General features: G+C 38.6%; 1 protein-coding gene across 1 annotated transcript in view; it reads right to left on the reverse strand.

Annotated features, from left to right (window-relative positions):
- The window catches only part of LOC134667747 (rho guanine nucleotide exchange factor 17), a 157,770-nt gene that overhangs the window by 3,513 nt on the left and 139,275 nt on the right, over positions 1-14,982 (reverse strand). Inside the window, exons 5-19 of the mRNA XM_063525168.1 lie at positions 14,311-14,493; positions 12,523-12,751; positions 10,956-11,268; positions 10,460-10,551; positions 9,980-10,202; positions 9,378-9,469; positions 7,498-7,628; positions 6,928-7,088; positions 5,858-5,950; positions 4,868-5,127; positions 3,998-4,018; positions 2,853-3,033; positions 2,005-2,072; positions 1,312-1,448; positions 290-467 (exon numbers count right to left, since the gene is read on the reverse strand). Of these exons, the coding sequence (XP_063381238.1) occupies positions 290-467; positions 1,312-1,448; positions 2,005-2,072; positions 2,853-3,033; positions 3,998-4,018; positions 4,868-5,127; positions 5,858-5,950; positions 6,928-7,088; positions 7,498-7,628; positions 9,378-9,469; positions 9,980-10,202; positions 10,460-10,551; positions 10,956-11,268; positions 12,523-12,751; positions 14,311-14,493 (2,362 nt within the window). The remainder of the gene's footprint in view (positions 1-289; positions 468-1,311; positions 1,449-2,004; positions 2,073-2,852; positions 3,034-3,997; positions 4,019-4,867; positions 5,128-5,857; positions 5,951-6,927; positions 7,089-7,497; positions 7,629-9,377; positions 9,470-9,979; positions 10,203-10,459; positions 10,552-10,955; positions 11,269-12,522; positions 12,752-14,310; positions 14,494-14,982) is intronic.

Consider the following 14,982-nt stretch of genomic DNA (forward strand, 5'->3'; position numbering starts at 1 on the left):
ATAAGTAAGTACTCGGTTTATGTGTGAGGAAGAAACAAGGTCACTTTTATTTTACAATGTGTTGTGTGTTGTGTTGTGCTGTTTTATTTTACGTTTAACATTTGTGAATGTTAAACGTAAAAATCCGTTCGGGATTCCTTAGGCACGGCGATATTTATAGTTACTCGCCCAGCGGTGAGCTATAAATATCGCCGTGTCTCTTTTATTTACACGGGAGTGCTTATCTTTTGTTCGTGTTTATAGCCGATAGCTCATAGCTTACTAGCTCGCGGTGGGACCAGTGCCATACCTTGCAGCATTTTGGTAACTTGTGGCGTGATGTTGATCTCAGCGAGCATCTCTCTCGTGGTGGCATTGTAACACCTGAGCTGGGCGGCGTTGTCCAGCGACAGCCAGATCGAGCCACCCGCCACCGCCATGTGACTGATCGGCTTCGTTTCGGAACTTATTTGGAATGTTTCGTCGACCTGGAATGTTAGAAATTAATCATTGAAACCTTTAAAAGACGTTAAAAGCCATTGGTTGGCGTATACAAGCTCTTGGGGCGTGAGTGTTGGGGCTACAGCCCTGATGCTAGCCCACGGCTAGTTTGAGGATCAAAACACTAATTTGAATTGCTTGACAAGTATGCAAGTTTCCTCACGATGTTCTTAATTTGGTAGGTTACAAAGCGTATATGACCAGTAAAGAGACAGTTAGGGGTTGATTTGTTGGGCGTACGTTAAGTACTTACAGTCAGCTTTAGAGTTTTAAAATTACATTCTGAAACTTTACCAAGAGCGTTATCTGTATATGATTATGTAATTTACTGCAAAAAATAGATTATACTAAAATTGTAATAGTTTAAAAACTTCAAAAGACAACGATTTTTGCTTGTCATCACATTGTAAATCTACAGCAACGTTACCACACCAACTTGCGAAGTCTAATAAATTATTATTCTAATTAAAAAAAATGTCAGGTGCAATAAACCTAACATGTACTTCTTCTTCGGCTTCTTAACTAATATACATGATCTAAGTGTGAGTAGGTCACAGACAAGACATCCTCCAGACTGAGCATAGTAGCGCTACCCCCTCTACCACAAATATACGGTAGTTAAATGGAGGGAGAGTCAAACTGTCATTGTGTGATTTCCGTGTCTTTGAACGGACCAATCACGGCGCGGGACTCGCTCACCTCGTCCCCCGCACCCCAGTATTTTTGGCAGCATCGGTTTCATGAAATGATTGCTTAAACTTCGTCTAGAGGATTCCTAGTCTATGGAGTAGGTACTTGTTACTTTCAATTAAGAGATTTCCAAAAACGGACCTGCAACGATTGCGGGTTAATGATCTTGATGGAGGAGTGCGTCGCGCACCACAGCTTGCCGCCGGACAGGAGCATGCTGGTGACGGACGTGTTGCCCGTGCCCACCGGGATCGTGGAGCGCTCGCTCCAGGAACCGTCTGGAAACCAGTAACAATCATCATCATCATCATCATCTCAGCTCAGACATAAGACGTCCACTGTTGAACATAGGCCTCCCCCTTGGATCTCCATACGTGCCGGTTGGAAGCGACCCACCACCACCGGAACCAGTTGGTTGGTTGGTTGGTTGGAACCAGTAAGAATGTCTGGTAAAAAACGGACATATTTATATAGACCAAGGGTGGACCTTGGGGAATACCATACATAATTTCTATTAGAGTTAAGCCACGAAAAGCCTGCAGCGATTTCATTAGCCCTTGCAGTGCATGTGTTATTAATACGTCATAATTTCATAGAAGTTTGACGTTTAAAATAATACTTACACTGCGTGGGCTATCAAATCCGCTGCAGATTTTTCTTGATCTGACTCTATTCATGTTAGTCTAAAGGTCGGTTGCACCAAACCGGCTGTCACCGTTAAAGCGCTCGCAATTTTTTTTGTATAGGAAATTTCATACTTCACTGCTGTTTGACGTTAATCAGTCTGTTAAATGTGGTTGGTGCAACTGGGCCTAAATCTACAAATAGTCTTACCTATGTCTCTGCAATACACCACGAGGTCACCGTTGCCAAGGGCAACAAACACCTTTCCCTCCATGTACCTGAAATTGTTAACATTATTTTGATTAAAGCCCAAGAACCTACTATTAAGCATATGTTGAATCAAATATGACAGCTATATCAACAGTTCTAGAGATGTCGGTATGAAAACCAATGTTTTAAAAATACGGAGTATCCAATATCAGAGACAAATTTAAACATGAACGCAACTTAACTGAGAAACATAAAACACTAACAATAGTTTAGTTTCTATAGTTAACTCATGAAATACACAGTTGTGCTGTAACTTGACTTTGTATGTATGTATGTATAAACTCTTTATTGTTAGTTCAGTCATTATAGATTTTGACCTGTGAATAATCAGTTCTTGGATTTTTTTTGCGTAGGTCCCTCGGGGGGGTCACAGGAAGTGTAAATTCAAAAAGTAGACTGAATCAGGCTCCTGTGTATATTCGAAAACCGGTTTTTCTTGAATAACTAGGCCATTTTTGATTTTACAATAAAACCGTGAGGACAAAAATGCCAAATTCTCCCCCTCTCTTGGCAAAAGAGGGGGAGCATTTGGCATTTTTGTCCTTTTGTCTTTGAAAGGAGCGGCGAGTCCCACACACCGTGCATAAACGCATTCCCACTCCTTAAAAAAAAAAGTTCGGTTTTTTGGATATAATGACTGGACTATGTACACAACACAAATTTATGGCACAGGATAGGCAGTACAAAGGCAATTGTAGACGTCGATGCTGACGCCAGGCATCTCTCATGCTGAGCCGGTAGACTGTTATAAACTCTAAGGATATTTAAAGAACAAGAAGTACACTTACACTATAGAATGCACCCCCGAGTTGTGTTGTAGCTTCACTTTGTTCTTCTTGATCCGAATATTATCTAAGCAGTTGTAGACGTGTATACAACCGTCCTCGGTGCCAAGCCACATGGTAGGCTGATTGGCGGTCGTGCCGCTGTCTTCCGAGGATTGCCGACTGGCGGGCGATGAAAGGGTACCTGGTTGAAACAGCTAGTTGAATTACGTGATTAAATAATTAACTTAAATTAGTTCGTGTTTCTTTATAATAAAAATAGTAGTAGCAGGTGGAACTGAAAGTATTTCGAGAGTGCGATGCAAGAGACTACCTAATTTGCTGACGCTATAGGTGTAAGATTGATTTGTTATAGCATCTTTATGATAATGGTGCTTTTTTAACAACGGATACAGTGAACAAAGGAGGGTGGGCTAATTGGCCTATTGACCAATAAGAGCAAGCGATATGTCACCGGATAGCTTATTCTAAGTTCTAAAACTTTTACTATGGCAGGTAATCCCAAATCTTTGTGTGAAAATAGTTATCGCCGCAGAACTTAGAGGATATAACCAACGGAGACGCCATGTCTAAAATTTTCGGTACAAAATAGTTTGCCGTTTTTTGCGGGGGAGGGGCACATCAAATGTATAGGTACGTCATGTCAGATAAACGTCAGTCCATACATATGGTTGACATGAGGTTGACCATTGGCCGCCTATTTTCGACAGAGGGGAACGCCTGTTAATGGCGGCTCCATTGTTAATTACTCCGAGCCGCAGAAAGTAGTGTGAGTTGAAACGTGACTGTATAGTTCCTGTGTCGCAGATCATGAAGGTTTTGTTATTGTCGATGATTTACAATATTTTAATGTGTTACAATATTTTAGTTTTATATTTGTTTTCTTACGTTTTTTTTGTTAACATTTTTTTTTAAACAGCGATTTGACAAGTCTCGCCATACAAAAAAATAGAGTATATAAAAAAACCTTTCCGATGGTATGTCACTTATTCTTATTAGTTCATGGGCCAGTGTCCATACAAATATGTTTTGCATTATATTTATAACTATTGCATATCTTTAAAGAATAACAGACAACTAAATCGCTAGGTTCTAATTGGGTATTGAAATTAAATAGTGTGCATGCAAAAGGTTTGGAAATATCATACCCAGAATGGAACGTCCTGAAACTGAGAGCCGATGTAGGAAGGTTAAAGGTTAGGTCAATATTATCATACATTTATTACGGGCATGGTACTGGTAAATGAGGTAATAATACAGGTAGGAATATATACATTTTTGGACCAACATACACTACTACGATAAAGTTGTGCAGGTCAGTAACGTTTGTCTATCATCGTATCAGAAAGAAACATTCACGCGAATAATTGAAAAAAGCGATGCTTACAAGTGCACTTAACTTGTATCGCAGTAGGTATGCGATGAACATTTAATACTTAGGTACCTACTAATATTATTAGATTATTGATAATTTATATTAAACACATGAAAGAGGGCAACAATTAAAAACATTAATGAAATCTATACAGGGATATAATTATAAGTACTTTAGTAGTATGGATGGACAAGGGTGGAATTAGGCAAGGGGACTATTAGTGTTATTCAATTTAAAAGGTTTTTTGTGCTATGCTTGTAGCATTACAGTTTTTCCGCGTTGTAGCGAAATGCGCCTGCGAACGGAAAATCTGCCTAGAGTGTAGCTGGCAGTGAATGTGTTTTAATTCAAATGGTTGGTTAAGTAAACCTAGTAGGTAAATATAAATCATCAACTACGAGTACCTATCGTCGGGTGACAAGCAAAAGTCACTAACTAACACCATTGAAATTATTGGAAAATAAACCGTGTTACAAGTGTAATAAAGTGCATTGTTACTTTAATTTTTTGATAGTACTTAGTGACTTTTGCTTGTCACCCGACGCTATGATATTTTTCATCAACCGTCTGAATTAAGCGGAAGCCCTAGTTAGGTACTTATTTTTAATATTTTTATTCAAATACTCATAGGTCTTCAACTCACATGTCGTGATCCCCATAGCTTGCTTATCCACCGCTGGATTCGAGTTGGACTTCATCACAGGATGCACGGGCATATTCTGCCCCGTATAGGGTGTGCTCAAACTCTTGCTATGGTTGGGGGTGAGCGTGGACCGGTGGTTGAGGGACGCCGTGAGGCTCCCGTGCAGTCGGAGGCTGGCGGACTCCTGACTTCGCTCTGAGAGGGCGTCCTGGTTCTCGCTGGTCGATGAACCGTCGTCGTCGTCTTCGCTTGATGATGAGCTTTAAACATATTGTTTTTTTTAATAGGTAGCAAAATTAGTACCTACTAAGAAATATAATGTTTGATATAATAGATGCTTTTAGTTATGATGACGTACGAGTACTAAAATTCATTTATGTTACATCAATTTTTATTAAATATACAGGGTGTGGCCCGTAATAAGAGCAAAAAATCAAACTGGAGATTCCTTGTCAAAAGTCAAAATGACAGACTAAGTTATGACAAACGCTTATTAGCTAATTGGGGCTTGTAGCGCGTTTATGAATAAAGTCGATATTGTGTGAGCTTGGTAAATAGATATCAAATTAGCGTCCGTGTTTGTACCTAACCTAAGTAAAATCACATGCACATGTAAACCATTACTATTTTTAAAGTCATTGTTTCATATGAATGTATCCATGCAATACGTGTTTGTTTTTTAATTTGTTTATATAAAACCTTCGCGTTTCAAATACATATTAACTCACATTTATAGACGGCTCTATCGCGAATTTATTTCATTACCTTTATTTACCGACGTTTCGACACAGGTTTTACAAATCTCTGTTTAGACAGTTAGCCGCGACCACGACCAGTGAAACCTGTGTCGAAACGTCTGGAAATAAAGGTAATGAAATAAATTCGCGATAGAGCCGTCTATAAATAAATTTGAGTTAATTTATGTTTATGTTTAATGATATGGAATGGCATACCTACATCTACAAGTATGTAAATATGGCATGGGCATACCTGTCTAATCGTATGTTTTTGCAGCTGTCATCAGGGTCGGATATGCTAATGCCTGGCTTCACTGAACTCGTGCTGTTCAGGGAGCTCGAACTTCTAAAATAACAATTCGGAATTAAGTTTAATATGAGCAAATTGAATGCTACACAAATAAAATCCCACCTAAATGAAAGCTACAGAAATGAAATCCAAAAAGGGGTTTAGAGTATATTTGGGATTGGAGTATTTGGGATAATATCTGACTAAAATATATTTTTGAGTTCGATGTGTCTTCGATTTTCAACTAGCAAAGAATAGGCTTAAGGTTAAATAATATTAGGCCTATTAGGCACAAAATCCATTCAAATGAGCCACATACTTACGGTATAGCAACTGTCTGGTGCACAATAAGCACAGATGCAAGCGGTAAACACGTGACGAATAAATGGCTCGCGTTGCATACGCCATTGCCAAGACGTTACTAGTAACTTTGCAGAAAGCGTCAGCACGCATAAACTTGACTGAAGTTTATATTAGGCACCAATTACACATATGAGAAAGATACTTAGTTATACTTACGGTATACCGGCAGTCAAACAGTTAATTGCAAGACGAAAATGATACTTACATGCGAAGAAATTTTTTCACGCACTGCACACGCCACTGGATGACGTCACTTACGCCTTAGGTGAGATTGTCAGCATGCACAAACTTGACTGAAGCTTAGCTTGGACATGAGGTTACTTATATAAGAAAAATACTTACGGTATATCGACTTTTTGTTGCCTGGTAAGCGCTGGCGCGGGTGGCATGCACGCGACGCAAAAGGTGCGCGCCATTGCATGACGTTGCTTATGATTTTGGCAATAGTGCCAACACGCTTAAAGTTGAGTGTCGTGCTATCGGCCAATAGAAATAGAAACACTTACGGTATATCAACAGTCTGTTGGCTAGTGAGCGCGGGCGGTATGCACGCGACGCACAAGATGCGCGCGTTACCCACGCCGTTACATGACGTCACTTATGATTTTGGCAATAGTGCCAACACGCTTAAAGTTGAGTGTCGTTTTGTCGGCCAATAGTGAAACACTTACGGTATATCGACAGTCTGTTGCCTAGTGAGCGCGGGCGCGGGCGGTATGCACGCGACGCACAAGATGCGCGCGTTACACACGCCATTGCATGACGTCACTTGCGGTTTTGGAGTTAGCGTCAGCACGCACACTTGCCCCACGTAGCCGTCGCTGTTGCATACCTGGAATCGAAAGAGAAAGAATATCAAGTTTTAGACGAGACTCCTCTAAAGGAAGGTGGTAATAACCAGAACGTAAACTGAGTCATCTACCCCACTTAGCCATCTATCTCACTTTCACTACTATTACTACTAGTCGAAATCATTCATCCTAAACTGAAAATCGTAATTCAAGACCAAAAAAAGGTAAGACAAAGTTGCCACTGCAATACATTGTTTGTAAAATAGTAAATTCCTTTTTTATAAATAAACACGGTAAGATAAGAAAGTACTTTTATTTATTTATTTTTACATAAATACAAGACGCGCTAGTAAAAACTGGCAACACTGTCTTACTTTTTTGGTCTTGACTTACGATTTTCAGTATACAAATGGCAGTTTCCCGGCCTCGTAATAATGTACAACAGCTTACCCAAACGTCAGGTGCCTGCCCTTTAGGCGGTAGCGTAGGCGCAGCGCACGTGAACTGCAGCCCTGCGCGAGTTTTCCTGATCGGCACGGGGGACAGAAACTCCGGCGCAGTTCTCTCCTGACCATATACACCTGCAAATACAATGATATTGAATAAATAAATTACTTATACATATTTGAGCAAATCTACCGGGTGTGGCCTGTAATACGAGCAAAAAATTAAACTGTAGGCTGTACTCCTCATACTAACACTAACCAACATTTGTTCGGCAACTTTTAAAAATAACTTGTGGTTTGATTTTTGATACACTTTAAAGTGTATTCTAAGACGCAATGTATTGCGAATTTTGTTATGTTTAAGAAGTGACAAGCAACGTCAATCACAATGATATGGCGTGGCGATGGCGTCCATTGAAGGTAATATTAAATTTATTTTGTATGAAAAATAGGGAGTTTAAATACTTCATAATTTTTCAAAGTTGTTGAACAAAAGTGTCACCGTTTGAGGAGTACAATCTATGTTTTAATTATTTGCTCATGTTACAGGCCACACCCGGTATAACTATTGGATTGAGAAATGTAGGCGGGAAAAAAACTAGAAAAACTACAAGATATACAAATTAAATAAAAATGGAAACGGTCATAAAAATCACTGCTATGTCTAAAGATACACTAGAAAAATAAAACATGTAAGATTTTGAGGACGTAAACTAGGAAAGAAGTATAACGTAACCCTAAAAAGCGAAACGTAAATTTTGAAAGTGATATATAGTATGTGTTATAATTTTAATCCGGTGATCTAAGGACAGAACTAACAATCAAGACTAGTTGTTGTGCAAAATACCACGTAGGTCAGTTACTCGTACACAGTACCGTTTGTTTCCGGTAGTAGTGAATGAACCGCGAATGAACTAATTTGCTTTCCGGTCAACATCTGGTTTATTGTGTTCGTTCACTTGTTTCCGTTCACCCTTTTAATTTATTTATAATTTGTACACGGATATAAATTCGATATGACTAACGATAAAATTGTGATAGAAAATATCTGACCTAATATACAGGATGTGGCCTGTGACAGGGGAGTGAATAATGAAAAGGTTGATTTGCTAAATAATCAGAAATCATAAATTATTAGGTAAGGTTTAATCGGGTAAATGTATATTTGGGTTTATTGCGTCTTTTTTGTATTTGTCGAATACGATTGGTCGGTACGCCCTCTATGTTATGTATTATATCGCTAAGTAGATGACGGGAGCTCTTCTAATTCACGTTCATTGAAAAACCCTAAAAAGAAATCAATCAGAAGCCATAACTCCATAGTTACATTTATCCCGCTTTAGTTTGCTTATGTAGTACATGCAAATATTTTTTTTTATATATTACCTAATTTAATAAGAAAGTAAAAACAAGTTACGCTTTTGTATTATTTGCCAAAACAGTATAATGTATTATTATGGCATTAAAGAATCTAAATCCGAAAAACATGCAAACGAGAAATTTTGTAAGTACTTATCTAAAAAAGTAACACTAATTTAGGTGCTCAAATTGGTTGACGATCGTAACTTTTAAGTTTACATCTAATGACTATTTAATAGAATGAAAGAAAAAAATTGACTCTTAATATGGTCACTGTGAATATTCTAAGATATATTTCATTATTCTCTCCTGTTACCCGTCACACTCCGTATATCTACGACTACATTACTTACTTCCAACAGACTTTATAGAAAACCTAAGTGTCCGTCCTGGAAAAATGTAAAACGTTTCAAAACATCACACATTTGTCAAAAATATCTACCATCCCTTCGTCGTCAGACGAGTAAAAAGAAACGAAAATTTTATAGACATAAAACATCCGACTCTCACAAGAATTGTACTTACATAACTTTTGTTTGGTTTCGTTTATTAGTTCCTCCCAATTGCTCCTCTTCTCCGTCTTTGGAAATATTAAAGTAAGATTCTCTGGTCCATTCCTGAAATGTAACAATATCCAAGTAATAATGCGTCCAACACAACAAAACAAAGTGTCACCAGTAATTTTTCATCACCAGCAGCAGAAGCTTGGCTGTTAAAAAAAATACTTTTAGTGCGTTTTCATTTTTTAATACCTATTTTGTTTTTATTGGGTTTAATTCTGTACATACAATTAGGTTACTTACATAATTTTACAGTACATACATATATTATGGTGCTACTTTACCGCAATGGTGCGATAATAAGCACATTACGTGACTATGTCGAAAATTGTAAGAATTGTACAACACATTGTAATTGTAAGAATTGTATCATACATGATACATGTGGGAATAGGAATTTTATTTTTCGCACTTGTATCATAATGTATGGTAAGTACATTATGCTTCTATTAAGTCACTCAGACTCAGACAAAAATTGTCAGGCGGTTTAGGACTGGTTTCGATAAATTAAAGGTACTTAAGAAGTATTTAGACTAAAATACATCAAGATTCAAGGTAGGTACTTACGAAGTATTTAAACTAATCTCCATATAACACAGCTGCGTATCACTATTCTGTCGCTCCGACAACTGCCTGTTCATCGTGTGAAGCATGTCTCTCACTATTTCCTCTAAGTGCGAGTGAGACATGTGCAACGCAGCCACTTGTTCGGATATTTGTGTCAGCGTCTTTACGTCTTCAGTTAGCGTTTCCACTTCGTGCATTACCCTTCGGAGATTTTCGTCCTTTGCTGAAAGTTTTGATGAAATATTTTTAATGAGTGTAATTTATATGTCACATTTATGTTCATATTCTACAATTGATATAAAAATAGTGGACAGTTCAATAATTAATATATGATTGAGTTAAAAAATATTGTCTGCAACATTTTTATTTTCTTTTCACTAAGTAGGTAGGTAGGGTACCTATATAATGTATTAACTACGTTCGAGGTTGGTATTTACTAGAACAAAACCAGTATTTTTAATAAATTATAATGAAACTCACCTTTAACAATTTCGAGATCGGCTAATGGTATCCTCATCAAAAGTTTGTACTTATTACCTTCCATCTGACTTGCTATATTACTTTGGTATGTTCTGTAATATAATTAAATAGGTTTAACACTAAATTAAATAATATAACCCATTAAAAGTAGGTATAAAAAGAATAAAACTTTTAACTACAGATGTATATAGTGCGTAATTTTCCATCGTATTTTCACGGAAACGTACGAACGTGTCTACTTATTTCAGTCAGTCTCGAAACAAAAAGTACTGAGGTTGACTGATGTAGCACGGAAAATACGAACGTTTCCGAGAAAATACGATGGAAAACAATTAGGCGCTACTGTATGTATAAACGTGTAGTTTTTTTTATAAAATTTTAAAATAATATTTCGTAAAGAAAACACAGCATTATTTGCTTAGGGGTTCTAGCTTTTTTATTTAATTACTTAATCACTTAAGTTATTACCAATATAATTATGTTACAAAATACTCACGGAATGGGTTTTTTCATAGTCCCTGTCCGTCTCTTAACACTCGTTATTAACAGAGTATCATTGAAAAGGAACAGGGCTCTATCTTTAATGGTCCCTTGTGCCGACAACATCGAAACCGTCTCGTGCCTTATAAACGTCCGTTCCGCTGCCGCCAGGTTATTGAGACCCTCGATCATTTGTTCTAGGTCCCTTAAAGTTTGTTGTTGTTGTTCTAATTCTAAACTTTCTCGTTCTGTACAATTTATCAGTTCTAGCAGTTCGTGGATTTCCTTTTGAGCCTCTAGTAGCAGTTTGTGGTCGGGATGTGACGGGTCTGTAATGTTAAACACGCGTGATTTAACCTTCAATTGAAAACATATACCTAATGATAGACCAAAAAAAATCTGCAGCGATTTTGATAGCCCACTCAGTGCAACTGTTATTTATACGTCATAATTTCATAAAAGTTTGACGTTTAAAATAACATTTGCACTAGTTGGGCTATAAAAAAGGCCGCAGACTTTTCTTGGTCTAACTCTACTCATAACATTGAATGATTTTACGCTTTAGACTCACTTGTTTTTAGTCACTCGCGCGACATGTTCATGTTCATGTGTCTACTCATAACCTTTTTTTATTTTTAACATTGAAACATTATAAAATTTTATAAATATCATACTATCCAAACCTTATCTGGAAGGTAGGAGTTAATCATTAATTCATTAGGTTTTAGATAATTTAATCGAAATCTATATCAAACCAGGCAATATATGCCAAAAAACATTTGCGCTTTTATTTATTTACAATAAAAAATAATATAGAATAGAATAGTTTTTTATTCGTAAAAACACAGACATTAGACATACATTGAAAAAACACAGTGAAAAATAAAGTGTAACGAAATGGCCCCATCTCAGCATGTTGCTGACGACTTCCAGCGCTGACTGATCTTCCGATGTGACCAAGTGAGAAATAATCACGGAAGGTAAACAGACAAAAAAATAAACATAAAGGACCTGACGGAAGGATACTGACCTGTATGTTTGATCAACCTCTGTATCAGCAGCTTGTAGCTCGGGAACTTCTGCACAGGCTTGATCAGCAGGTTGTCCAGCGACCACTTCCCCTTATGGTCTCTCGCCATCGCGTCCAGGAACTTGGCGACCGCTGGCCGTGATGCTGCAGCAGTCTTTATCATCTCTTTAACTATATATACTGACCTGTATGTTTGATCAACCTCTGTATCAGCAGCTTGTAGCTCGGGAACTTCTGCACAGGCTTGATCAGCAGGTTGTCCAGCGACCACTTCCCCTTATGGTCTCTCGCCATCGCGTCCAGGAACTTGGCGACCGCTGGCCGTGATGCTGCAGCAGTCTTTATCATCTCTTTAACTAATATACTGACCTGTATGTTTGATCAACCTCTGTATCAGCAGCTTGTAGCTCGGGAACTTCTGCACAGGCTTGATCAGCAGGTTGTCCAGCGACCACTTCCCCTTATGGTCCCTCGCCATCGCGTCCAGGAACTTGGCGAACGCTGGCCGTGATGCTGCAGCAGTCTTTATCATCTCTTTAACTAATATACTGACCTGTATGTTTGATCAACCTCTGTATCAGCAGCTTGTAGCTAGGGAACTTCTGCACAGGCTTGATCAGCAGGTTGTCCAGCGACCACTTCCCCTTATGGTCCCTCGCCATCGCGTCCAGGAACTTGGCGAACGCTGGCCGTGACGCTGCAGCTGTCTTTATCGTCTCTTTCGCCTTTTTTAGGTTGTTTATAAAAGACATGTAGGTGTCCATCACAGCGGGTTTGGTGAACTGGAAGAAAAGTTTCATGTTAGAGTCTGTTCGGAAAGAGAAGAGTCGTGGAATGAATTAGGCCTCATACATTTCACGCCTCTTTTCTTTCCGCACGTACTATATGTACTGCGGCTGACGTAGTACATACTTAAGCTTGACTCACGCTAGACCGGGCCGAGGCCGGGCCGAAGCTTCCGGCGCGTCTTTTCCTATGGAAAGCACCACATGATCACCGATCAGCCGTCAAAATGACATATCAGACGCCTCGGCCCGGGCACGGCCATGTCTTCCTTTACTTAGTGTATTTTGTATTGTAATGGCTGGTGGATTTCACGCTAGCTAGTTTATATGAAGTACCTACATTTTTAGCAAATATTCTGGAGACTAATTCATATAGGAACGAACGAAAAGGGCGGTGTGGCAGAGTCTACTCCTGTAGAATGTTATGCCAATGCCACTCTATCTTATTTTTCTACGGTAATTGCCTTTATGTCTCGATAACTTGTTGTTAACTACATATCTAAACGAGTGAATTCCAAAAGCCACTCGGGAAAACACAGAAACCGAAAAATCACAGCAGTACATTAGCCCACTGAATTAAAAATAAAACACAATCCTTTTCTGAATAAACCCTAACATTAACGTTACACGTGAAAAAGTCGTTGCGAATGGGTTGAGACACAATAAAGGAGTCGTCGACTTGTCCCAAATAACAGGAGCTTGTGTCAAGGCTGAAGTGGTACAATTTTATTAGATTTACGGCGATGATGCTATTAGGAAGTAGCGGAAAGGGTAGGTTGTTGTTTTGTAGGTTATCTCAGCCATGTAGCGGTCATTGACGTTACCCCGATTTTTAAAAGTAATTAGACGGGTATCTATGCGATTATTTGTCAGAATAATTATGTAAATCCTAAAATCTAACAACAGCGGAGTGTTCTGACACTCTCCCTTTCTGGGGGTGTGAGGGGGCCATTTCAGGGCAGAGCCCTTTTTGGCTGCAGATGTGAATTTAACAGTTGAGATAAACCATTTTATAAACTGCGCGACCGTGACACGCCTAAAGCAATCTTTTTGAGCTCGATCACGCAAAATTTCCAAGTGCTCACGACGTACTTGGCGCTCCCTTACTGCTAAGTCGGTGCAAACATAGCGTAGATGGACTGCGGACTTAAGCATACAAACATTGAGTCTTTAGATGTGAATTGGAGGGCGCGTAAATTACAAATGTTCAACGACCGGTCTGGCCCAGTGGGTAGTGACCCTGCCTATAAGCCAATGGTACCGGGTTCGAATCCCGGCATTTATTTATGTGTGACACAGATATTTGTTCCCGAGTCATGGTTATTTTCTATGTATTTAAGTATTTATATATTATATACATATATATTATCGATGTCTGGGTACCCACAACACAAGCCTCCATGAGCTTACAGTGGGGCTTAGTCAATTCGTGTAAAAATGTCCTCATAATATAATATGTATTTATAATTTGTCTACGAAACTCTCGTTTATAGGCAGCAGTATCTGCTCAATAACAAGCTTATTATCCTTGTCCGTCGCCGTTATAAAATACTTACCACTTCAAGAAACACATCTCCTATCTTCTGCTGCAGGTCCCAAGTCTCGAGCCGCCGCCGGAGCTGCTCCAGGAAAACCTGGTGCACGTTGAGGATGCTCGGCACCTGATAGAAGATCTCGTCCACCAGGAACCCGTCCAGGAGCGTGGCATTCTCCGGGCTCTTGAGTGGTTGGAAATATTTCTGAAAATAAAAATGTTTTGTAAACAAAGGAAAAACTATCAGTATAAATTTTAGTACCTTTCCTAAACTACATTTATTTTATGTACAGTCGACGTCAAAGATATGTTTACACTTTTGCACCTTACTCCTTTGTAATAAGGCGAAAAGTGTAAACATATCTTTGACGTCGATTGTACCTAGATAATTTAATATTATACATGGGCATCTTGGACTACATACATGATGTATTGAAATCCACGCTCTAAGAAATGACGTAACGGAAATTTTTAATACAATTGCTCAAAAAGTTTAGTTTTTGTAGCTGCAAATCGTGCGTAAAGTTTGATTTTTTTACACTAGTGCTAAAAAGTAATCTGATTGATACTTTTTAAATAAATGAGTATTATTCGAGACCCGCTTATAAATGACCCACCTGAACAACGTGCGATTGGGCATAAAGGAGTATTAATCGAGACCCAATAGTATTAACTTGAACAACGCGCGATTGAA

The sequence above is a fragment of the Cydia fagiglandana genome, chromosome 1, assembly GCF_963556715.1.
Source record: "Cydia fagiglandana chromosome 1, ilCydFagi1.1, whole genome shotgun sequence".
NCBI classification, from domain to species: domain Eukaryota; kingdom Metazoa; phylum Arthropoda; class Insecta; order Lepidoptera; family Tortricidae; genus Cydia; species Cydia fagiglandana.